The following is a 27184-nucleotide window of genomic DNA, read 5'->3' as shown; positions in this document are numbered from 1 at the left end:
TCCCACCACCGAAATGTGAGGAAAATGCATTTTTTTGTCCATGTTTTAGGTTTGCAAGGGATTCTGGGTAACAGAACCTGGTGGGAGGCAGTTGAGTCACCCCATCCTGAATTCCCCTGGATGTCTAGTTTTCAGAAATGTATAGGTTTGCTAGGTATTTCTAGGTGCAGGCAGAGCTAGGGTTCAAAAACGAAAGGTAGGCACTTTGCCAAAAAAAGGGCCCGTTTCACTGCGAAATTGCGGTGCGAACACCTTGCGTTTTGCGCTGTTTCCTTTCGCAGGCACTAGGTAGACCCAGGCAAGTGAGGTACCATTTTTTTCGGGAGATCTGGGGGAACACGGGGTGGGTGGAAATTTGTTGATCCACGCAGATTTCAGAACTTTCCACCACAGAAATTTGAGGAAAATGCGTTTTTGACAATTTTTTAGCTTTGCAAGGGATTCTGGGTAACAGAACACGGTGGGAGGCAGTTGAGTCACCCCATCCTAAATTCCCCTGGGTGTCTAGTTTTCAGAAACATATAGGTTTGCTAGGTTTCCCTAGGTGCCGGCAGAGCTAGACTTCAAAAACGAAAAGTAGGCACTTTGCCAAAAAAGGGCCCGTTTTCACTGCAAAATTGTGGTGCAAACATGTTGCATTTTGCGCTGTTTCCTGTCGCAGGCACTAGGCAGACCAAGGCAAGTGAGGTACCATTTTTTTCGGGAGACCTAGGGGAACACGGGGTGGGTGGAAATTTCGTGATGCACGCAGATTCCAGAACTTTCCACCACAGAAATGTGAGGAAAATGCGTTTTATTTGTCAATTTTTTTAATTTGCAAGGGATTATGGGTAACAGAACCTGGTGGGAGGCAGTTGAGTCACCCCATCTTGAACTCCACTGGGTGTCTACTTTTTAAAAATGTATAGGTTTGCTAGGTTTCCCTAGGTGCCGGCAGAGCTAGGGTTCAAAAACTACAGGTAGGCACTTAGCCAAAAAAGGGCCAGTATTGACTGCAAAATTGAGGTGTGACCACGTTGGGTTTTGCGCCGTTTCCTGTCGAAGGCGCTAGGCAGACCCAGGCAAGTGAGTTACCATTTTTCTCAGGAGACCTGGGGAAACGCTGGGTGGGTGAAAATTGGTTGATCCACGCAGATTCCAGAACTTTCCACCACAGAAATGTGAGGAAAATGCGTTTTTTTGTCAATTGTTTAGCTTTACAAGGGATTCTAGGTAACAGAACCTGGTGGGAGGCAGTCGAGTCACCCCATCCTGAATTCCCCTGGGTGTCTACTTTTAGAAAATGTATAGGTTTGCTAGGTTTCCCAACGTGCCGGCAGAGCTAGGGTGCAAAAACTACAGCTAGGCACTTCGCCAAAAAAGGGTCAATTTTTAACTGCAAAATTGAAGTGTGACCACGTTGCTTTTTGCGGCATTTCCTGTCATAGGCACAAGGCCGACCCACACAAGTGAGGTACAGTTTTTATCGGGAGACTTAGGGTAATTCAGATTTGTAAATCAACTGTTATTACCTATTGAGTTTTCATGCATTTCTCCCTTCCCAATGAAAGACATTGTGTAAAAAAAACATCTTTTTGAAAAATGACCAATAATTCAAATGCTAGTATGAGTATTCCCAATTTTGAAAATGTACAAATATATACTGTTTCTAAACTCTATAATTTGTAACTAATTCAGAAATACATAGGTGTCTTTCATACCGATTTTTCCATGTATACATTTTCCAAGAATAAGTGCTCTATACCCAGTAAATAATAAAATACCATTGAAAGTTGCTGCTCAGTTTTTGGCTCTGGGTTCGTCGGGTTCTTGGTGAAACTAGAGGTCCTATATATCCCCACAACCAGGAAGGTCACACGGATGTAACGGTATATTGCTTTCAAAGAGCTGTCAAAATTACAAGAAAATATAGGTGAAAACGTTGAGACAAAAGGCTGTTTCTTTCAACTAATTTTCAATTATTCCAATATTTATATGTTAGTTTATATAAAGAAACCTTCATGGATTTAGGCAAAAGACCCCTTTCTGAATTCAGAATTTTGTCTACTTTTCGAAAATGTATAGCTTTCCAGGATCCGTTATTGCTTTCAAACTCATTTCTAACATTAACTGGAAGGAGGTTGAAAGCTCTAAAAATAGCAGAAATAGGCTATGTCCCGAAAAATGCCAAAACTGTGTGAAAAATGTTGGTTCTCTGACAAAAGACTGTCATTCCCTAAAAGCTGAGAAAATGGAGATTTCAGCCCCACAAACTCTTTTTTGATAACATTTGCAGGGAAAAACCCAGAGGCTTTCATTTGCAGCCCGTTTTTCCCATTTTTCTGAAAAAAACTAACATTTCACTGTATTTTGCTTCATTTCTGGGATCCCTCCAAGGGAATCCACAAACCCTGGGCACCTTTAGAATCCACATGATGTTGGCAGAAAAGGACGCAAATTTGGCTTGGATACCTTATGTGGTCAAAAAGTTACAGGGGCCTAAGCGCGCACTACCCCAAATCGCCAAAAAAAGGCTTAGCACAGCAGGGGAAAAGGCCTAGCAGCGAAGGGGTTAAGTACCAGTGAAGTGATAAGATGTGAGCCTTTGTTTCACCTCCATTGTATCTGACTGTGAGGCACCCAGCTAGGATACTCCAACAAAAAGAGGCCTTATTAACTCACCTTTTGTTATGGGCAACACTGGAGTCTCATAAGCCTCTTCCCCGCCTGCACATTGCTGCTCGGAACAAAAGCAGACAACGTGCAGGCACTGTTGAAAGTGTCCCGGTGTCAGAAAATTACACAGGGATGGGTTCAGCATATTTCTGTGAATTCCAGAAGGAGTAGGAAAGGAACGTGGCACTCAGCTGAGAAACAGCCATCTTTGCAGCAGGTTAGATGGTTCTATCTCCTGAAAAAAGGGGGTAGACGGCATTTACCGGTGTCTACACTCGGCTCGAGCCCTACCCATACCGGCGAGTACCTGCCCATTTTAATCACTTGAAAACAGGTAAGGTTAGTTGTTAATTTTGTCACTACCATTATCTTTGAGTGCCTCAGGAATTTATTTTCACACACAGCACTCATTGTAACACTTTCCTGTGGACACACCTCCTCGCTGTTTTCAAGCAATATGCAAGAACTGATGCTGTTTGTTCATTAGCACTCCTCATCCTGGTGGCCTTTATAAAAAGATACATAAACTTGAGTAAAGTGTCACTATTGGCCACGATGCTTCCTTTATAAACCTAGCAGTAATAGTAGATGTTATTGTGTGATTTAAAAACACTGTACAATACTTGTGCTTATTTAAATGCATGTGTTCTGTAAATATATAACACGCACGCTTACATCAAGCATGAGGAGAGGACACTTTTACTAAAATAAGGTCCGGGATCTTTTGAATTTTAAAAGAAATCTGAACATTATCAGTCTTCAAGCTGCAGTGGGTGCGTTATCCGTCTGAGCTAACACACTAAGCTACTAAGTCACAAGCATGCAAGTAGTGTACGTGTTAAACTTTTAACTGAGTCTCACCATTTGTTTTTTGTTTTGGTTTAATAGCTCCAAGCATCTCAGTTACTTGAGAACTGTGCATTTTTTGCTCATTATGTTTCGGTTTGCCATAGAAAACAACTGTGGTTTGTGCGCTGCTTCATTGCTTCCGTCACCCCATTAACAGTTCATTTAAAACAAAATACACTGAGGTATATTGATGCTTCACATTGTATTTCATCATTCAGTTTCCCATGAGAATTTGCTCTTCCAGATTATGTGAATAGGGATTTTTTATATGCAGCATATGACGTGTAAAGTGCATACTGTGAACTGAGTTGCATTCAGGTGTTTGAGAAGAAGTTGTGGGTGCATTTGTATGGCGGGACTTGAGTGAGAGCTCTGAAGTTGAGGAAGAATACAGTGCTAGTTTCACACAGTGCCCGTCAATGGTGCTAGAGGTGTCAAGACTACATGAACCTCCAAACTTTGGCATCTATATACCACAGAGAGTGATGGTGTGAGGCCAATAACATGAGCTCTATCCAGGTGAATAAGCACTTTTAGGCTGTTTCTATGATCTACCAGAAGTAATACAGAGAGAAGGCTTTGGGTCTGCTCACATGCTTTTTGTGGGGCTTACATGGCTTGACATTTCTTTGATTGACTGTCTATCAAGACCATGGATGTGTATAATAGCAAATCTGTCTTAAGACCCCTCACAGGGTGCTGTATGTGTGGAAATGCACCTTCTTTTCACGTTACGTAAAGATTTGGAGTGGTATTTGCACTGATATTTGCCACTGCACTTGCATGCATGGTCAGGTTCTTGGCGCACATAGCCTTGGCTGCAGCGCACAGAGAACATACACCGATATGGCATTGCACCGCGCGCAATGTAATTCATTTTATTTATTTATTTATATACACAACTCCGTTTGGCCGCATTCAGGAGTTTCCTAACCCCCACCCTGCGAATCCCCCTCGAGGAGCCGCCATTATAACTTATAAGGTTGGCAAGGTGAGGAGTGGCCTAATTCAAAAGAGGAGGAGTCAGAAATGGAGAAGAAGCATAATGAAAGAGAACAGAGAACCCTGCACTTAACAAGAGTGTGTACAGAGGTGCAGAGTTCAGGGTTGGCTGCATCCGTGGAGGATGAGACTTTTTTTGTTTCATGGTGGATGTCAACATTGTTGACTTATATGTTCAGGAAACCCTGCTTTGTATCAAACAGTGCCAACAAATAAGGTGCATCTTGAATGATTCAAAGAGTAAGGAGGTTGAAGGACAGACCTGTGGCTGTGAGCAGCCAAGGATCAGGCACCTTCAAGTACAATGAGAAACGCAGAGTCCACATTTTCCTACTTGGCATTGGAAACGATGAGGAGAGGGAGGATGAACACCATCAAAATAGTTTTGCGAAGAAAGGTGTCCAAGTGTGACAATTTTGCCCAGCCAAACTGATAGTGTTCTGAAGGGAAAAGCACTGTCTGTTGTGGAACCATGAATTGGTTTAAGGTTTATTGAAGTATAATAACAGAGGGAGGGAGACGAAGAGGGTACTTGATGGATTCTATAAAATAAAATGTGGTAAGTGTTCGGGTCAGGAACCACATGTTTAGTAGATAGGTAGGACCGCCAGCATAAACCAGTGTATTGTAAGAAAATTGCAAAGAACCTTCCCCTATTATTTCACTCAGTGTATTTTATAATGTGGATTAGCTAGCGGAACTGTAGTATTCTAAACTGTGAGATTGTTGACCTGAGCTGCCTACCCAGGGAGGATCTCTTTGGTTAAGTTTTTTTTCCCTATAACTTGAAAATACAATAAAGATAAATTAAAAATATAAAGCAACATTGCCTAATTGACTACTTGCGATTTAGTTTGCTTTCTGGTTTCTCAGCAGTTCACCTGCTGGGATGGGTGCTTACTTTAGCTCCTGTGACTAACAGACGGAGCTAATACTGTGTATGTTTCTTAGACCTTGTATGTACCGGGGTACTGCTAAACACAACTAACATAAACATCAAACATTGGTATATCATTTTTATGGTTGAACACAGCATGGTTTGTTTGCGACTTTAATGGTTAGAAGTGTGCTATGGACATGATTGATAAATGGAACTAAAGAGTCTCATGAAACATTATTTCATACACGTAGTGTATTAACTGAGCTTTCATCTTGTGACTGTTGACATATCCTGTTGAACGCAGGTGGGCATGGTTAACATATTTGTTGTACTGTGTTTAAGATGGATGACAATGGATTGGGAGCTAATTGGTTGTTAGTGATTATCATGATGGGTAACAAATGTTCCTGGTGATGGAAGTCAATACTTATTTATCTTGGAGATTACCGAGGCTTGCAGTAGATGTCTATCATGCTGGGTTGTATATCACTCACAATTCTGATAGCTAGGATTTGGCAGATGCTAAATAAAAGATAAGCCTGCAGCAAACCAATGTCATGAATATCATGAGTATCCACTAACTTTTGCTTGCAAGTGCTAATAAGAAAATGAGGCTGAATATGTCAGAAAAGTGAGTACAGTGCAGGCATAGGTATTACATAAGCCTACAAAATGGCTGTGGTTAAACAAAATGCCATTTTCATTATACCCAACATAACTCAACATGAATCACTGAAAAAGGTAAAACTAGTTCACTAAAAACCACAGACACTAGTGTACAGATACCGTGGGGGTATATAACTGTTTATCAGATGGCCACAACATTTTAAATTACAAGAACTTGTCATACTAGGCCACTGTCAGACTGACAACATTATCAAGGGGAGCCAAACAAGTCAAATGTAATTCTCTTTGATGTCACCTTTGATCATTGAAGTGTACAATTACATACAATTACAGCTAGGGCTTGTGCATAAATGACTTTTCACAAACAGCAGAAATCTTTAGAATCCTTAGTTTTATGCATACGATTGTAAAGTATTTTCTTTCTTGAGCATTGACAAAACAAGTTCCTCAGATATTGCATAACTCAAAGGTTAAAGATAAACATACAGCTGCAAATACATACATATAAATTAACGGGTTGTAGAGCTTCCCCACATTTAGAAACGCTGATACTCAACTCAAAGTATTATCAGAAACATTTGTCCTCTTGGGTCAATGAATTAAGTATTCCTTTTCTTTACAACAATAGTTTCATGGTTATTTGATGCCACCAGTGAACTTTCTGGGGTAATGACATACCAACAATTCAGACTAGACATTTAGCTGAAGCCTTTGCACATAGTTTAGAAAATAGGTAAGATTAGTCCTAATAACTGTCCTTAAATGTGTTACAATCATTAATGTAAACTCATAGGTTGTAAAACGTAAGTTTTACAAAATGCCATGCCTTTAAAGTGCAGGAAAGAGAACAGAATTGTGACAATCGATAATCCAACAAAGGTTGTCAAAACCAATATGTTTCGCCTTTGGAACCTATTGGCTTTTCCAATGATGTTTAGTGATGCTGTAACATAACGTGTATTTGTGATGCACATGTTCCTCCAAGGGCATATTGGCCCTGAATAACAGATGTGTATTGTTACCCAACGGTCCTCATTTTATCGACCTCAGAAGGATGAAAGGCTGAGTGGGCCCGCCCGAATTTGAACCTGTGACCAGGAGGTCGAACACAGGCCCCTATAGTGGACAAATTAGTTCACTAAGTGACCAGATCCGGCCTTATGATGTTCAGCTTCCCTGATGCTATGCAGCATGGATAAAGAGGTGAGAAAGAGTAATATGATGCTAATGTCTACGTTATTTTGCTGGCATGCGCACCATGCATGCACACGCCCTACAAAATGGCATGGGTTCTTTTTTTTCTTTTTATTTACCGATCAGAGTTAAATCAGTACACTAAAAAAAGAACAGATAGGGGAAGCAATATGGAGGAGGCAGGGGACAGAAGCAATACTGAGGGCACGGGGAAGCAAAAGACACCGCCTAGAAAAAGCAACATGGAGCTGTGGGGGTAAAGCCCACAAATGTGAGTGCATAACAAAAGAAAGTGGTGGATAAACATATTGCAAGAGGGAGCAAAATGGAGTACGATGGAGGAGAGGAGAGAAGAGAAGTAGACCTGGGAGACAGCTGATAAAAACACATGCACACTTGTGGAGCACTTAACCAAAAAGAAAAATCAGTGCTTGAAAAGTGAGCGGTGGAAGTACATAGGTAATATGGTTAAACTCAAGGGGAGAGACGACCAGAAGAAAGAAAGCCCACACAAGTTAACAAATAAAAACCAATCAAATGAGGGTGACAGTAAAGCCAGCCAATGGTATGCAGTGGGGGGGCTCCAAGTGCACTGTAAGCTGACTTTTCGTAAACAGACAGCTTGCACTGTCTGTCAGGATAGACTTTCTACATATTGAATTCATGTTTGGAAGTAAAGTTCTTTAGTCAGCATTGAAGTAATACAAGGCATTTGCTTCTTGTTATTGTAATAAGGGTCTGCTTGTTCAGACTCATAACCAGTGGCAACCATGAAGTTGACTCTGGTCAGGATCTGCATAATCTCCAGCTGTCTCCCATGTTCTGTGAGGACTTTGGAAAGAGATTGAATGAACCAAGATCCATGTTGTTCATTCCTCCAAGCATAGTAACCTAAAAAGAAACACAATCTCAATATAGGTAAATTACTTAATGATGTTTTCCACTTCCTCACAAAATACATTTTTTTAATGAATATGTGCTTCTTGGCAGTCAAGGAACTATCTGTCCTGGACATGTTGACTTTCTAGTCAACAAACAATATACAAGACAGTAGAATGGCACGTTTTCTACAAGGTGATTATATGGCACTTTTATTAAATATTCTTTCTCAGCCTAACAGTGATATCAAATCTGAAAGGGTGAATCGTCTTGTTGAAACAAAAGTCCACACTCATGAAGGTATACGGTTAATTCTGAATGTGCAGTCATCACAAAGTGCGGACTGAAGTGTCTCTTTGGCATTGTAATCCTCTTTATCGATACCAGATAGAATACAATTTTCTGTTGATTTTGCTGGGATGTGAACATTATCTCCAACTTACTTTTCAATGGCCAGCTTTCATTCATAAACTTTTAACTGTTATGTGTCTCCTCGGCTGGATTTAGCGTTTTGACTTAGGGTGCGGTTCTACAACACAGTGGCAAATAACTTTATGTTAGAACTGTCTTTGATTTTTAGAGTTTGAGACATATATTAGTGAAAGTCAGTGCACATCCATAATAGAGCAGGCCCACATCTATCTGGTAAGAGGGACATCTGTAGAAACTTCCATGCGTGCTTTGTCTTTCCAAATTTACTACCATACCCAGATCACAACGCATCAATGAGCATTCATATTATCAAGTGAGTATCTGTAACTGCAGTGTCTCAGCACACAGGACAGTCTGGTCAAACAAGAGAAAGCATAGAGCAGTAATGTAAACCATGAGTACAGTTTAAACTGTATAATCCGTTGGGAATTGCATGAAACTGTCTTCCTGGCAGTATATCCCCTGTTCATGTGGGTGGAAACAATGCTCTATAAAGCAGTAACTTTACTACTGAATGGAGCTATAGTTGTGGAAGTAGCAAGTCTGTCAAGAGATCTCCCCTGAAACCACGAGGCCCATAGTTGGATTATCTATAAATATATTTCTCACTGAGACTGTACACAAAGTTGGCAAATGATTTTAAACTCATGTTGTCTTTGGTACCCCGTGAGCCACTGCTTGGGACCCAGCCACACTGCTGGCGGAGTTGGTGGGAGTGTTCACTGGAGTTCCCACTGAGGGTTTGTAAGGCAAAGCTCCAAGCAGACAGCACTGTGCCTGGTGATCTGAGATGTTCAAGTGTTCCCTGATGCCACTGCTTTCAACAGACCCCATATTCACTCGTCTCCAGACCAAGGGGTAATAAAGTAAAAGGCACAGTTCAGCCATGCCAAGGTTAAGTAAGCAGGCCCCAGTCAGAAAAGGAAAGGCAGTACAATTTCTCAAAAGTCATTGTGTGAAGAACTTCCTTTGTGCATGATGGTATCTTCTTAGTAAATATCCAACAGAATCCTTCCTGGGTACACAACTTGCAGAATGATTTTACATTTACTCAATCTGAGGGTTTGCTTGAGCAGAGGCATTACTTATTTAAATACCAAGAAAGTGCTGACTGTGCTGTTCCTGAGCCTTAGGTTTAGGTTATCCTTTTCCTTAAAACATTTGCAATACAAATTGTGAAAATAAGACTTGTCTATGCCCATTACTCAAAGTGAGAAACTAGAAGTTGGTTCCAATATATCACTGTGAATAGCGATGCCAAATTGAGTTTATAATCTCTTTACATGCCTGTGAACAAGGAGCTGCTGCTCCGAAATGCATAAGGCTCAAGAAATAATTCCAAATGGAAAATTCTCACTTCGTCTCAATAAGGAATCAATTGAATTCACGTGCCTTTGTGTGCGTCTTTGAAAGGAGGATAAATTGCAAGCATTTTTTTCATGGTTGTCCAGCCAGGAAGACTACACCGCCCCACAATTGAACAAGGGACCACAGAACATGGAAATGTTCAGAGTCTGTCAGTGGAAGGGCAGACAGACATAAACTAGTTGAACACTTTTTATTTGGGAGGCCCACTGGTTGGCTAGGAAACAGTATGAACAACATGGGAAAAACATAGAACCCACTGTTGGGTAACAATTTTTACAAAAGCACTACAGGACCCATCATGCAACATTTATTGGACTCACCTGCAAAGCCCACTGGAGGCATTTTAAACAAATCACATGCAGAGGGAAGTGCTTTTTGAACAACACTGCCCAATCTCTTTACATGCCTGTGAACAAGGAGCTGCTTCACCATGGGAATGTTTAATATAATCAATGACCATCAAGAAGCTAGTCTAAGATGCATTCTTTTAAGAAAATAAGGTAAAACTATGACAATTCAGACTACATTGTTTTGACTATTATTCTTCTTTGACCTTGAAATTGAGATAATCAAAGCACTTGTGCCAGACTGATGTTGACTCGGGTGTCTTGTTGATGTCTATATCTAAATGACTTGACACTTTTATAGGTTCTTGGAAAGATCAGGACAACATCTCCGTCAATAGTAGACGTTGATGATTCTGCAAACATACAGAAAATGGAGTTTCTGCCTACTTAAAATGGAGTTACATTATAGCAAATTAAGGGAGAATGTATGAATAGCCAAAGAGTTGTCCTTTAAATTAATCGAGTTTGTGTTATATTCTAGGAAGAGTTCACTTTCTCCCTTGTCAAGAACGCTCTTTCTGGAGGCAAAACGCTCTTGGCAGAAAAATCCCAGGATGGCCCAAGGTGGACCTTCTTAAATCATATATTGCATACTTATTTGATTGTTCTCTCTAGCCTCCAAAATCAGTCTTGACCCTGCTCCATATGGGAACAATCCAGCCAGAACTGCTAGGCCAGGTTCTCCCTGGACCGAAACAAGCATTCTTGGACCGGTTTTGGGGAATCACCCCTCATCAGCCAGGCTAGCTAAAATCCAGTGGCACAGTGAGCACAGTGAGCACGGGACCCAGGAAGCCTTTATTATGTCCTTTGATGACATTAGATAAGTGCACAGCCACGTAAGTGACACCATTCTAATTTTGTCATATCTATTGGCAGCGTTTGACAATGTAAACTATCAAGTGGTCATAAAGAGGCTTCAAAATATGGATATTGTCTGTGCAGCACTCACAGGAATGCAACCATTATTGACTTTCACAAGCTAGCTATCGCCCTACTTATAGATGGAATCTTAAACCTCTTAAAAACGGAGTTCCACAGGGATTGTTTCTCAGTCTGTACCTTTCTAAGCATATGTAGCCCTCATTAAAATCAATGACTTCTGTTTGCTGCACCAGTGACATTTTTAATTCCTGGTTGGTTGCTGCAGTAGCCTGGACTGGCGACAACACACTTATCTTAAACTCCTTTTGGAGGTCTGGTGCCCTGACCAGCTGGCCTGTGCCCTTTTTCTGTAAACCAGCCTAGAATCTGGGACTCCGCTCTTACTCTCATGCCTCACATTAACAAGACAATTGGCATCCGCTTCCTACTGAACCAAAGTGTGAGGAAAAGTCTTCCTTTCTTGGACTTTGACATGAATAAGGCCCTGTCTAAATTATGGGAATGTACTTAATTTAGACCTTTCCAAATTACTGTGCACACGAAAAGGAGATCATGCCTTCACCAAGTAACAAAACTCCATTGGCTACCCAAATTAAAAAGAATCTTGTTAAGACCCTTTGCCTAGCACATTGAGCCATTAATTCATTCTAGAGGTCCTTAGCATCTTGTGATACATTTGCTAGTTAATGAACAAATTGGGAAAGTCTGCTTCAGTGAACGCTATTTCTCCAATCAAGCTGCATGCTGATTGTCCTTCTTCTTAAATCCATCTAACTCAAAATTACCAGCACTCCGAAAAGTATTCAAACTTTGATCTTTTCTCTATAATTCTGTTCCAGTAGTCACCAGGACAACCAAGGTGGTAACTGTATGCTATCATGTCTCAGCAGTCAATTATTAATCAAACGATCAATAGACCATATAAACTGAATCTTCTTGGAGGGTGTCAGTGATGATCTTGGATTATTGATTGAGAAATTGTAACACAAAATAGTCCTAGACTAGTTAATAGATCTCGTAGGTAGATAACAATTGGAGGCAGGATTTGTGATAAATACTTGGAGAGCTGGGCTGAAGTGCAACAACAAGAACTTGTATTGATAGAACGTAATTCGTAAGGTCAAACTGAGAAACTGTCTGAAAGTCTGCTGGACCGGAAACAAACTAGTTTGTGTCCTGCCAGTTCTAAGAACACAACCAGTTGTTGGTTCTAACAGGTGTGAGCACCTTAGCCAGAGTAAACATCTTAAGCTTTAGCAGGTTGAAATCAAACAGGTCCCCTTTCAGAGGGTGGGCAACTCTTTGTGGTCCCTAAAAGAATCATCCTTTCAGCCCTTCATCCAAAAGTTGATGATTACTGATGCGAAACACAGAAAGGAAACTTCATTGGTAGTGGAAGTAGAAGTTGCAGCACCACACCCTCTCTTTCCCATGCTGTAGTTGTTGGAGATAGTGTTGTGTGCAAAATTGGGTTATTGGTCTAGGAGGGTGAAACTCTACTCAAGCAACAGCCACAATCCTGGTCAGGTTGGAACACAAAAAGTCACTAAATTAATAAATGCTTAACCCTCTGATAGTTTGGCACAAAAGCATTCAGAATTAATTCAGAGACAATGTGTAAAGAATTTAGGCAGCAGACAAACAGCAACAAAGTGAAAACACAACACTAGAAAAATCACACACCGATTAAAACAAGCATTGGCATAGCCAATAGGTCTTGCAAGATGGCCGCGGACGGATTGTGCTGAGAGGTCGCACCTAGACCTCTCTCCCATCACCACAAGATGAACATTGTCTAATCAGCAATAGGAACCCCCAAGGCTTCCCTGAATGCTTCCCTGAATGCTGTTCGTAAAAACGATTTTCACTTTTTTCCGATGCAGCCGATGCAGCCTTAAAAAACAACTTTTCAGCGGAGCTGCTCTCACTGAAAAGGACTGTTTCTGCGATCATGAGCTCCCTCGGACCTAAAAAAACGCAGCAACAGCCGGTCAAAATGCCCCCACGGTCGGCAAAAACCGATAAAGTTAAAGAAAAGGAGAAAAGTAAAGAACAAGCGGACATAGGGGGAAAAGATGCCTCTTCGGGACTAACTACGCTCCCAGCAAAGAATCAAGGAGCAATAAGGAAAACCGCCCCGCAGCAGGTGAGGGGAAAAAAGACAGAGATACACGGAAAGGTCAGTGCGGCTTCTGGCGCCGATACACGCAGCCCTTCTGAAGTTCAATCAGCGCTGCCCGGGAAGCTTGTGGAGAGTTCGGAAAAGAGGAGACTAAGGGAAACCTCCCTTAGGCAGCCTACCTTATCCTAGGTGTTTTCCACAGGGCGATTAGTAGGGCAAAACTACGGAGCAGCAAAACAATCTGGCAGCGATAATGGAGGCGCCCTCGAGGACGCTGTGGACGCTCCGGACGCTCCGGACGCTCTGAATGCGCAGAACGCTTCCCCTGTCGTTGCTAGGCAACTCCCTAGCCAAGGTGCTGCTCGAGGAGAGGCGGCTGGTGGTTCTGAGGAGGCAGAAGGACAGCAATCTCAAAGGGACACAGAAGCACCTTTGCAACTCGAGACGCTGCAGATGACAGTGCGCGCGTCCAAGGGAGGGACTGGTAGAGCTGACATGATGAGCGCAATCATGTCACTAGAGGAAGAATTGCACGGCGCCAAGAATAATAAGGCCACATGGGGGAGCTCAGTTAGTCTCCTCAATAAAGATCTGTACTTTGCTGGGAGCTCTGAAACTCAGGATTCTTAAAAAAAAAAGGTGATATGGGCTCAGTGGAGGGGGAGCACTTTTACTCCCTGAATGAGGATTCAGACTCAGCTCAGCCCAGGGAGGAGACCTCAGAAGAAGAGGATGATGCGGACGAAGATATATTGTCTGGCTCTAGCTCTTCAGGGACTGACACGGGCAATGATGCAACTAAAAAAAAACGACAATTAAATCAGAGTAGACGCTTGGCAGCTTCTCCAGGTGGTACAGAGAAACGGCTTGTATGGGATTACTCTGAAACCTCCCAAACCTATCAGGAAGAGGAGCTAACTGCTCTGCAACAGCACAGCGCCCCGTTTGATCTTCTATTCAATATCCTAAAACAAATGCAAGCTGAGGCTAGGTCAGTAAGCCGGAAAGCTAGGCAGGATTCCAGAAAAATCCAACTGACGCTGAAGAAGACAAATAAACTCTATGAGGATCTGGTCACTAGAGTAACGGAGGTGGAAGAGCGAACGGGCAAGCTCGAAGATGACTTTGGTAACTGGCAAACCTTCAAAACAACGCAGGAAAGGATGTCAGAGGACTTCCAGTGGAAAATGGAGGATTTTGAAAATAGACAAAGGCGGAACAACATTAGACTCCTGGGTGTGGCAGAGGGGCTGGAAGGGCAGGATACCAGGCGCTATGTGATTAGTCTACTTGAGGGCGCTTTCCCTGAGTCGCAGTGGCAATGGGACAGGGAGATACAGAGGGCCCATAGGTTTCCCTGTACTCAGAAGAAAACGCATGGCGCAGGAGGAGGAGGTCAGCCGCCTTTTCCAAGAGCTATCTTAGTCTATGTAGAGAACTTCCTGCTACGGCAAGAAATTATCGAAAAGGCGAGACCTGACAATAAGAGATCTTTCGAGGGTACTACATTCTTTGCCAGGCCTGATTTTTGCCATGTGACAGTTGAAAGAAGGTGGAGGCTGAGGCAGATGATATCACAATTTCAGGCTCTGGGCTCAGAGGCGTATTTGCTGTTCCCTGCCAAGCTGAAAGTAGTCACGAACGGGAGAGCCAGAATGTTTCTTTCGGAAATTAAAGCTCAGCAGTACATTGATGAGTTGAAAAAATAAGCTGCATATGGAATAAAAAGTACAGATTTGAATGATGGTCAGGTGGTAAATCAGAAACATTAAGTTTAATAGGAGTTCTATAGGAGCATAGGGACACGAAGGGTGTATACTTTTTTTCTCTTGAGGGGGTTAAACAGTAGGAGAGTGGCGATGGGGAAGGGGTGCGACTGTCACAGTCCAAAACGGCCACGTATAGGTCGTATTTGACCTATTTGCCTGTAGCTGGGGGGAGGGGGGAGGGGGGCCTGTAGGGGAGGGTAGACTAGGGTGGGTACTGGGGTTTGTAAAAATGGCTAGATTTATGGGTTTTTTCGGTGAATTAACAGACATTCTTTTTGGTTGGCAGATATTGTATAGGGAGCACAGAAAGTACATCGAGATTGCAAGATGTTGTTTTCATAGATTTGTTTCATTTTTTCTTGTTATAGAACAGTTTATGAGCAGAGACCTGTTTAATTTTTTTTAATGTCCTGTAGGATTGCTTCAATTAATGTATGCGGCCTCAACGATGCTAATAAGAGATCGAAAGTAGCAGGTTTATTGAGAGCCCTGCATTTAGACTTGGTATGTCTCCAAGAGACCCATATAGAAGCAACACAAGTTTACTTATTGGGACAATTAGGCTTCGCAGTATTAGCAGCCACGAAACAAGGAACTAGGACCAGAGGGGTGGCAATTCTGGGGAGGCATAGGGATGTAGTGGTCCATCGGAAGAAGCAGGATCAATGGGGTAGGTGGGTAATAGTAGAATTAGTTTTTAAAGGAGTAAGATTTACTCTGGTCACAATCTATGGTTCAACTGAAGATGATCCTGATGTCTGGCACTTTATGGATACAGAGCTGGCCTTGTGGCCAGAGCCCATTGTATGTTGTGGGGATTTTAACATCCATGACCCAGGAAGCTCATTTACAGAACTGGGCGGGAGCTACGCTGGGAGGAAGAAAAAGTCATACAGAGCATTAGCTAATATGACTCAGCATAACTCTTTAGTCGACCCATGGGTGAAAAGACACCCATTTTTAGATGGTAGTACGTTCTTTTCCGCCCCCCATAGAATTCTGGTTAGATTGGACTACTTTCTAATCTCCAAATCTTTAATCCCAGGTGTACAAGTGGAAAAACATCCTAGGATTGTTTCAGATCACAGCCCCTTGTTACTAGCATTTACTATACCTATGGTTCAGAGTAGGAACACACAGTGGACTTTCGAACGTGCTCTTTTAAAGGATGGGGCCTACCAGAAACATATGGAAGCCTGGATAAAATGTTTCTGGGATATTAATAGAGGTTCTGCATCCCCAGGAATAGTTTGGGATTGCTTCAAAGCTGGTGTTAGAGGGGGAACACTGAGTTTTGTGTTGGCCAGACGAAAAAGGGAAAGAATTAAAATAGAAGAAGCCCGCCAAAGATTGATTATAGAAGAAGGAAATCTTGCAACAGCGATCAGACAGAATATCCCACTTGAGCCCTTGCTGCTTAAAATTATAGCCCTTAAAGGAGAAGCCACAGAAGGTTTTGGTGGGAAAGCGGCTGAAAACTATCTAGTTAAAAAACAGGATGTATACGAACTGAGTGAGAGAGTTGGTCACATTCTTGCTGTCCGAACTAGACAACGTACTGCTGCAACTGACATTAGGGAGATTTTGGATTCACAGGGAGATTCAGTTACAGATCCGGGCTTAATAAGGGAAGTTTTTAGAAACTTTTATGTAGAATTATATACCTCGGGGCTGATAAGAAGTAATGATGAGTTGGATAGGTATCTTAGCGGTATTCCCTCCCCTTCTTTGTCTCCTGAGGAGAAGGAGTTATTAGATGCTCCACTGGGCTTGGATGAGCTTATTGGGGCTTTGGTTAGTCTTCCCTCAGGGAAAGCAGCTGGTCCAGACAAAATCCCCGTAGAATTCTATAAGGTATTCCAGAACGTACTGTTGGTTGATATGTTTGATATTATGCTGCGTACACAAAGCGGGGAGTTACCCCCGGAGTCTTGGGGAGGAGCGGATATTGTTGTTATTTCTAAAAATGGGAAGCCTCCAACACTCCCTGGTTCCTATAGACCTATTACCCTGATGAACTCAGACGTTAAAGTATATTCCAAAATGTTGGCAAAAAGGCTTGCAGGGAGCATTGAAAAATTAGTTAGCCCATCACAACATGGCTTCATACCTGGCAAGAGCACTACTCAGCACGTTAGAACAGTAATCACTATGTTTGATGCTGCAGGGGTCGCGGGCGATCCTGTTGCGCTACTTCTTCTTGATGTCGAGAAGGCATTCGACAGGGTCGCCTGGGATTTCCTATGGGCAGTAATGAAGTGGAGTGGGATAGGCAAAAGTTTCATAACCGCCATCCAAGCTTTGTATAAGGATCCTTCTGCAAAGATTAGAGTTAACAGGGGACATTCCGAAACAGTGAATATTGCAAGAGGTACGAGGCAAGGGTGCCCATCTTCCCCGCTCCTTTTTGCACTATATCTTGAGCCACTATTACGTAGATTAGAAAGATGCAGTGGGATTCCACCGATGACTTTGAATGGCTGTACAGTCAAATCTCTAGCTTATGCTGACGATGTCGCTATTCTTACTCCAGACCCAGATGTAGCTATTAGGTGGGTGGAAATAGAGGCTCATATGTTTGGATACTTGTCGGGGTATAGTCTGAATAAATCTAAGACCCAAATAGTTAAGAACCAGTTTATTAGATGTATTGATACGAGGGTGGTTAGTTCAGCAACATATCTGGGGATTGAAATATCTGCGAACCTGGATAATATGGTGGAGATCAATATGGCGCCGTTGTTGACTAAGGTTAAAAAGGACTTAGAGAGGACAAATAATTTACATCTCTCGCTGGTTGGGTGTACTAATGTAGTGAAAATGGTCATCCTACCTAAATTTTTTTATTTATTTAGATCGATACCCCTTTTCTTTGAATCTAAATGGTTCAATTCACTGGAAGGCATCTTAAATAGGTTTATATGGTCCCACGGGAAAACCCGGAGGGCATATAGATTCATGTCTTTGCCAAGGGAAAGAGGAGGTTGGGGTGCTCCAGACTTTAGGCTGTATTACATGGCGACTGCTTTACAATATATGCAGGGGTTGATTGGAGGGGGTGGTATGTTACAGAAAGTAACAGCTATGTCCACAGAAGTATATGCGGTTGTATTAGGGTCAGAGGCAGAAAACTGTTTTCTGCACCATGTTGATTTAGGATACTTCAGAAGGAAACCGGCCCAAACTATTGGGGCAGCTCTTAAAATATGGAACGCCTTTCTGAAAAGGTTAGGTTTGGGCAGATATAATAGATATGTTAAATTGTACAACAATAAATCCTTTCCTCCAGAAATATTCTCTGACTCAGTAATGTCCGACTGGGAGGATAAAGGCATTATGCAGATTGGCGACTTAAGGAACTCTGATGGAATAATACAATTTGAGGACTTAGTAAGAAGGCATAATATAGATAGAACAGGTTTCTTTAAGTACCTACAGGTGAGGAGTTTTCTATCTAGCAAACAAGGGGGGCCAGCTGGTTATAATTGCAATGATTTTATGGAGAATCTAATCGCTGGCGGTGTGACTACAATAAGATCTGCCTATGCATTTTTAGTAAGGGGTAAACCCGATGACATAGAGAAATATAGCAGCAAGTGGGTAGAGAAACTAGGGATTGAACATCAGGCTTTTCAAGACTCATTGGATCTGGGTCGCACTATCCTGTGTTCAGCCCCCCTTCAATCCCAGCATTATAAGACACTATACTCACTGTACCATACGCCAGCAAGGATTGCCAAATGGGGGGGGGTCTGAGGGGACCCAAGATGTAATCTTCCTGAGGCAGATATTCTACATATGTTCGCTACCTGCCCCCAACTATATACCTTAATTAAAGACGTCAAGGGATTTCTGAATAAATCATTGGGGACACAGGTATCTTTAACCCCCAGCTGGATTTTGTTGGGAATTGGAACAGAGGGAAATTTCGTTGTTCATGTGGATTTTATGTTTTTGGCAATGGCAGTCTTTAGGCTAACCTTAGCAAGGGCTTGGCTAGATACGACGCCCCCACAAATGCAAATTTGGTTAGCAAATTTAATAGCTGCATATAATTTGGAAAAACCTATATACGCTAGGAAGGGAAGGGTAGGAAGAGCTCGGGGTGTAAGAATATGGGAACCCTTAGCTAAATGGAGGGATGGGATAGGGTAAAGTTATCATCATTATTTTGTTGCTCATAACTTGTATTAATTTGTTTAGTTACTTATTTTTTTTTCTCTTTGTACTGTTCTGTAACAACATAATGATATAGTGTTTGTGAATGAAACAAAATTTCGAAGGTATAATGTATAATGTGTGTGTTGAAAGTATAAAAAATATATTTAAAAAAAAAAAAATTAAAGACACGTGTTTTGCTATCATTATAGCTCTTCGGGGAGGTTTAGCTTTGTCCAGACATAAGAATCACCAATTATAAATGAAAGTGTAATAAACATATACAAACTAAAACACTTTTAAAAAAAAAAAAAGAAAAGAAAAATCACACACCGATTAAAACAAGCATTGGCATAGCCAATAGGTCTTGCCTTTTAGACCTTATAAGTGTTTAGCCATGCAGCACATTATACTGTTAATATTCCGGTCATTTCCACAATTCATTTTTCAAAAATGCCTTTCTTTCTGCATCAAAATATTGCCATCTATTAGTAATAAACTGTAGATTGTAAATATCACTCTTCGATGATAATAATCTGTTGTTTATTGCTATCACAGAAAACACATTTATGTTTATGGAGCCTTGCACTAGGTTTTAAATATGTTACATCTCAACTTCCTTCAGTATCGAACTTTGCATGAACAAACAATGCAGAGGGTGGGTTCGAAAGCTGACCAATGCTCAGGCAGCCTCTTGTCCACAGAGCTCCCTTTGGCAGACATGGCCATTCTCATCGGCTAAATAGCTGAAATTGGAGGCGAGTAGATGGCGGAAAGCTGCGAGGAAGCGCTCCTTTTCTAAAATCTCATCCAACTGTAATCACTATCATACGTATCCTAAAACAATTAATCTAATCCACCTACTGCAGTAATCAGGGTCACAATAAGATTAATCTGTGTGTTTGACATGTTAACTATACTTTGTGCCCTCAGCCGAGGTACAATGAACTCAGTGAATTCAAACCGTGTAAATAATTAATATAATGTTAATAATGAGTTGCTGAAAACTTTTCAGTGTTCATGTGGTACTACAAACCTGATCAACTTTATTGGATAAAGCATTATAGAAAAACACTATATCTCAGAAATGCTAAACGTTGTGAAAGCATGTACACTCTCCTTACTTGAAACTCAGATGAAAGTGTGTGAACTCTGGTGCATCTCAGTGAATCGTTTATATAACAAAAGAAGACAAACAAAAAAATATATAATGCTTAGGAGTGCTCTCTGTGTGTTGGTGATTAAAACCACATGACTTAAAGCAATCACAGTGTGAATCACTGGCTTCTCTTGACTGCCATCATGCTGCCAAACTGTACACAAAACATCTGGCATGAAATCATAGGGTGAATTGTTGGTTTACACTGACTGCCATAAGGATACCAGACTGTCCACAGAGCATCAGGCATGAAGTTAAAGGTTAAAAGGAGCATCGCTTGTTGTTGTCTGCATAATGGCGAATAAACGCCTCGAATATCATTCAATCAATCAATCAATCAATAACATTTGTATAGCGCACTACTCACCCCGAGGGGTCTTAAGGCGCTGGGGGAGAGGGGTCCGTTACTGCTCGAAAAGCCAGGTCTTGAGTTGCTTCCTAAAGGAGAGATGGTCCTGGGTTCGCCGGAGGTGGATGGAGAGGGAGTTCCATGTCTTGGCTGCCAGGTAGGAGAAGGATCTTCCTCTGGTGGTGGCTCTGCGGATGCGTGGAATGGCGGCGAGGGCGAGGCTGGTCGATCATAGCTGGCGTCAGCTGCGGTCGCTCCCTCCTGCCCCTGCTCTCTCCTGCCTTTCCAGCTGGGTATCGTTTGCGCTGCTCTGCTGTTCTCACAGCGATTGTCCGTGCCTGCATCATTTATTTATTATAACTGCGCCTGCATTATTTCATTATTTAGAACTGCCTACACTGTTTGTTTAGAGCCCGTGCCTGCATTATTTTTGTAACTTCTGTTTGTATAGCCGCCTCGCTGACCACCGCATAATTATTTCATCAATTTCCCCCAACCCGGTCGGCGCTTCCGCCCCAGCCGCCATTACTGTTGTTGTTGTGCCCGGAGCCCGCCCCCTCCACCACGCACCCGCCTCCCAGCTGCTCCTCCCTCCCACTAAGTAACAAGGCTCCCTCTCTGGACACCGAAGCGCTGTGACCGTCCTGACTCCGTCAGCTGCGGTCGCTCCCTCCTGCTCTCTCCTGCCTTTCCAGCTGGGTATCGTTTGCGCTGCTCTGCTGTTCTCACAGCGATTGTCCGTGCCTGCATCATTTATTTATTATATCTTCCTGTATTGCTTGCATAAGAGATCGTGTGCCCGTGCCTGCATTATTTCATTATTTAGAACTGCCTGCACTGTTTGTTTAGAGTCCGTGAGCCCGCGCCTGCATTATTTCAATATTTAGAACTGCCTACACTGTTTGTTTAGAGCCCGTGCCTGCATTATTTTTGTAACTTCTGTTTGTATAGCCGCCTCGCTGACCAACGCGTAATTATTTCATCAATTTCCCCCAACCCGGTCGGCGCTTCCGCCCCAGCCGCCATTGCTGTTGTTGTTGTGCCCGGAGCCCGCCCCCTCCACCACGCACCCGCCTTCCAGCTGCTCCTCCCTCGCCCCTCCCCCCCTCACCAACCTTTTATGACAGAGACATCTTCGCGCAGCGTTCACGCGCAGCGGTCGCGCCCCTTGCGCGCCGAAGGTGCGCCAAAGGTAAGCCCTTCTACGCCCGTCCGCACCTGGACCGCGCCCAGCGCCAGACCCCCTGGTCCCCGCCACACCCAACCCTCTAGATTCACATATGATGCCACTACTCTCCTTGCCCTCAACCCCGGACGTTCACCACTATGCTGCTGTCCCGGGGTGACTGGGGACTGGAGGGGTTGATGGACCTCCTCTGGGGGACCCTGCTCTATGTTGGAAGGAGAGGCGGAGACCCGAATCAAACTTCTTAAAGAAGGCTTTATTTTGGTGTAAGTCTTTCGGTTCCTGCTAGTGATGCGTTCTCTGGCGAACGCTGCCTGGTCGTAATGGGGCTGGCGAAACGGGTCCAGGATGGCTCTTGCTTCCGTTCTCCAAGTCGTCCCGTCGGGCTCCACATAGGAGGAAAGAAGACAGGAAAGTATCAGGGCTTATTTTTAACGTAGTCAACAAAGGGACCGGGAGTGAGGGAATTCAACACCAGGTGCAACGACCACTCTCTTATCCTATGGGAGGGGGTGTGCTCGTGAGAGGGAGGGGTCGAGGCAACTTCTGTACTCGGGTCACTTTACTCAGTTTCTGTAGGGACGTGAGCGCCCATCCACCCTGCCATACGCCCCCGTACCTGCTGTAGCCACGTTCCTCCCGTGGGACCGTGGCGGGGCGAATCGCCTAACCGGTGGCCTCCTGGCTTCTTCGGCTCCTCTATTCTCCGGGGCTGTACGTCCTCTTCGTCCTCCGTGCTGCTCCTGGTTCTCCTCTCCTCGCCTGGGCTTGCTGCTCGGGAAACGCCGTCCGTCGCTTCCTGGTTACGAGGGCCTTTTGACCCCGACGCGTCACTCCCTCGGGGCGGGGTCTCGTCTCTGAGGTCCGTCTCCTTAAAGGTGTAGCCGCCTGCTTCCTCCGCGGTGGGCCACCAGTAGTCCGGATCACCTCCTTGCCAGTCTGCTTCCTCTTCCGGGTCCTGGGGCATTGGAGAATAAACGGAGGTACGTGAACAAGCGAGACCGGACCACCAGTCGGTGGCCAGGCCCCCACCCACAGACCCTCTGGTACCCGCCCCGTCACACATCTCCACCCCTGGACTCTCCCGATCGGGGAGAGGAAAGACCCGGGACAGGAAGTCCGCATTCCCGTTCTCTTTCCCTTTCTTGTGCACCACGGTAAAGGCAAAGGGCTGCAGAGAAAGGAACCACCGGAGCACTCTGGGATTGTGTCCACTGTTCTGGTGCATCCACCTCAATGGGGCGTGATCGGTATGGAGAATGAATGGCCGTCCCTCCAGGTAATAACGCAGCTTCTCTACTGCCCATTTGATGGCCAACCCCTCCCGCTCTATGGTGGAATACCGGGCCTCCCTAGGAAAGAGTTTCCTACTGATGTACAACAGGGGATGTTCCACACCGTCTGGGCCTGTCTGGGAGAGGACCGCGCCCACCCCCAGGTTAGAAGCGTCCGTGGCAAGTATAAAAGGTTTGGAGAAGTTGGGGGAGCCCAACACAGGGGCCGTGGTCATCGAGACCTTCAGGTGGTTGAAGGCTTCGAGGGCGTCTGGGGACGGTCTCTGTAAGTCCCGTGGCCGCACATCATTCCTCAACAGATCAGTAAGGGGAGAGGCAACAGCAGCAAAGTTAGGGATAAACCGCCGGTAGTACCCTATTAACCCTAAAAAGGCCCTGAGTTCTTTTTTTGTTGAGGGAAAAGGCACTGCAGCAATGGCTCTTACTTTCTCTATTTGGGGGGCTATGTGTCCCTCCCCCAGCACGTACCCCAGGTAGTTTACCTTCGTGAACGCAGCCCGTGATTTCTTGGCGTTAATGTGTAGGCCCGCCTGACGGAGAGCTCTCAGGATGGTCCGTATGTGTAGGAGGTGTTCGGCCCAATTACCACTGAAGATGACGATGTCGTCTAGGTAAGCCGAACTGAAGGAAAGATAAGGACGCAATACTTGGTTCATGAGGCGCTGGAAGGTGGCCAGTGCCCCATGAAGACCGAAAGGAAGGACGGTGAATTCGTAGAGGCCGTCATCGGTCACGAAGGCAGTTTTCTTTCGGTCTTCCTCACGAAGAGGCACCTGCCAATACCCCTTCGTGAGATCGAGGGTGGTGATGTACTGCGCCTCGCCGATCTTTTCTATCAGTTCGTCCACCCTAGGTATGGGGAACGTGTCGAAGGTGGAAATAGCGTTCAGGGCTCGGAAGTCCATACAGAACCTTTTGGACCCGTCGGGTTTCGGGATCAGTACAATCGGGGACGACCATTCGCTGTTCGAGGGTCGGATAACCCCTAGGTCCAACATCTCCCTGACCTCCTTCCGTACGACAGCCCGACGAGCCTCGGGGATCCTGAAGGGCTTCTGTTTCACCACTTTACCCTCAGGGGTGTTGATGCGATGTTCCACGAGACGCGTGTGTCCGGGTAGGTCAGAGAAGATGGATTCGTACGGTTGTAAGACTTCTCGCAGGTCATCTCCTTTCCTAGGGGACAGATCGGGGTTCACCACGAGCTTGCCTACGGTGGAAGGTGTTTCAAGGCTCGAAGAAGCGCTGTTTACACTGCGAGGCGCGGGGCCCAACCATTCCTTCAAGATGTTGATGTGGTAACTTTGTGTTTTACGTGATGACATGCGTAGCCGGTAGGTGGTGTCTCCAATCGTGTCTACGATTTGATATGGCCCTTGCCATTCGCTCTTGGTTTTGCCGCCTACCGAAGGGAGCAGCACCAGGGCCCACTTCCCGACGGAAAGGCGCCTCAGCCGCTTTCCTTGGTCATATCGTTTCTTCTGGGTAGCCTGTTTCCCTTCTAAGTTGGAGGAGGCCAGATTCCTCAATTTTCCCAGCTTCCCTTTTAATTGTTTGGTGTAATCCAATACCGTTTTCTGGTCGTATATCTCCTCGTTTTCCCATAGGTCTTTCGTGATGTCCAACAGGGAGCGGGGCATGCGTCCGTACAGGAGTTCGAACGAGGAGCATCCCAGGCTGCTTTGTTTTTGGGCGCGTGGGACATACAGGGCCAAGGGCAACAGCCGATCCCAGTCCGGGCCTTCGGCTGTTAGCATCTTCTTGAGGACCGCCTTCAGAGACTGGTTGTACCTCTCCACCAAACCGTCGGTCTGGGGATGGTATACCGAGGTACGCAGATGCTTGATGTTCAAGGTCTTGCAGATTTCTTTCATTAGCCTGGATGTAAAAGGGGTCCCTTGGTCCGTCAACACCTCCTTCGGGAACCCGACTCTCGCAAACAGCTCCACGAATCGGTCGGATATGGCCGCTGTGGTGGGGGCCCGCAACGGGAAGGCCTCAATGAACCGGGTGGCGTAGTCCACTAGGACCAGCGCATAGACGTGGCCTTTGGCTGTTCTGGGCAAGGGGCCAATCAGATCCATCCCCACTCTCTCGAAAGGTACCCCGATGATGGGTAAGGGATACAAAGGGGCAGCACATGGTCGCTGCGTATTCCTTCGTTGGCATACTTCGCACCGGGCACAGTACTCCTGTACTTCCTTGTAAATGCCCGGCCAGAAGAAATTCCTCAGGATCACATCCGTGGTTTTCTCTTTTCCGGTGTGACCAGCGGTAAGGTGGGTATGTGCATAAAACAGGACCTGTTCCCTGAAGGCCTGTGGCACCACCAGTTGAAGCGGGCTGTCTTTCCGGGCCTGTCGGTATAAGAGCCCGTTCTTGATGAGAAATGTTGGGTACACCAGGGTTTGAGTTCCCTGTTGGGCGTGTGCTGTTTCCCATGCGTTGAAGAGGGTTCTGTCCTCTGTCTGCGCGAACCTGAAGCTCTGGTCCGTAACCCACGGGTCCGGGGTGAGATAAGCAGGCTGTGGACGGGTACTGTTCCGTGAAGGGTTGTTCAGCATGTCCCGAAACAGGGTAAGGAAGTCCGGATTATCGACACCCATAATGACGTCTTCGGGTAAGGTGTCCACCACCCCTACCCGAACGGTACACGGCCCTCTAGACTTGTGCTTCAGGGTGAGGGAGGCCACGGGGTAAGACTTCACGTCCCCATGTACGCACCTGATGTGCACTAGGGTTCTGGGCACGTACTGGGTCAGGAACACATAGCGTTTCTGCACTACCGATTGGCGACAGCCTGAGTCAAGGAGCACCCTAACGTTATAGCCATTCATTCCCATACTTACATAAAAGGAGGCACCCATTTCGGCTGAATACAGGACAGTCCGGGGCAGATAGCCCACCTCCATGGGTTCTTCGGAGGGGGGTCGTTTCCTTGGACACACCCTCGCGATGTGCCCCCAGTCCCCACACTCGTAGCACTGAGGTCCTCGCCCCATGGGCGATACCATTCCCGGAGGTTTGGAGCGGGGGGGTTCCAGTAGGGGTTTGTGTTTCCTTTCGGGTTTGAGGGGTAAGGGATGTTTCGAAGTCTTCTCACCGTCCCAGGGGAGGGCCTTTGGTTGCGCTCTCGCAAAATTGGCCGCCATCTGGATCGCTTGCTCAATCCCTAATCCTGAATGTTGTCTTAGCCACCGTTGACTGGCATAAGGTAGGGCTTCCATGAACTGTTCTAGATAGACTTTTTTTAGTATCTCTTCTTTGGAGCAGGATTCTGGGGTCAGCCATTTGTCGGCCATCATTTTGAGCCTGAAGTATAATGTCTTGGGGTTCTCTCCGGGGATGCCCCTCTCCTTTCGGAACCTGACTCGGTAGGCCTCTTGATCGAGACCCAAGTGATCCAGTATCACTCCCTTAATCGTGGCGTAAGGAGTGTTGCCCAAGGGGTTGGCCGCTTGATAGGCAGATTGAGCCTCCCCTGTGAGCAAAGGGGCGAGGAAGAAAGGCCACTTTTCTTTGGGCCATCCTAGCGCTCGAGCGGCTCTCTCGAAGTTCATCAGGAAGGCGTCAGGGTCTTCCCCCTGCAGGTATTTTTGGAGGGCAATGCCTGAGGGATTAGGGGTATGCACACGTAGTTCCCCTGTGGGGATCGCTGCTGCGGGCGGCATAGTCTTTAAGCTTTCCATTTGAGCGGTGAAGGTGGCTTTGAAGAGCTCCCGGTCAGCTTGTGCCGATGAGAGCTGCCGTTCCACGGCCCACTCCAGTTTCTCCTGTCCTTTTATCATGTGTTGTATCAGGGCGTCCATCTCAGGGGTACAGACGGACTGATCTTCTGATCCCACTTCTGACACCAGTTGTCCCGGGGTGACTGGGGACTGGAGGGGTTGATGGACCTCCTCTGGGGGACCCTGCTCTATGTTGGAAGGAGAGGCGGAGACCCGAATCAAACTTCTTAAAGAAGGCTTTATTTTGGTGTAAGTCTTTCGGTTCCTGCTAGTGATGCGTTCTCTGGCGAACGCTGCCTG

General features: G+C 45.1%; 1 protein-coding gene across 1 annotated transcript in view; it reads right to left on the bottom strand.

Annotated features, from left to right (window-relative positions):
- Positions 1 to 7722: 7722 nt before the first annotated feature.
- The window catches only part of LOC144755186 (caspase-7-like), a 142152-nt gene continuing 122690 nt past the window's right edge, over positions 7723 to 27184 (bottom strand). The window contains exon 7 of the mRNA XM_078643850.1: positions 7723 to 8098. Coding sequence (XP_078499976.1) covers positions 7869 to 8098 — 230 coding nt within the window. The 3' untranslated portion in view covers positions 7723 to 7868. The remainder of the gene's footprint in view (positions 8099 to 27184) is intronic.

Source organism: Lissotriton helveticus, chromosome 5_1 (genome assembly GCF_964261635.1).
Source record: "Lissotriton helveticus chromosome 5_1, aLisHel1.1, whole genome shotgun sequence".
NCBI classification, from domain to species: domain Eukaryota; kingdom Metazoa; phylum Chordata; class Amphibia; order Caudata; family Salamandridae; genus Lissotriton; species Lissotriton helveticus.
This window is presented reverse-complemented; position numbering and strand designations above follow the sequence as displayed.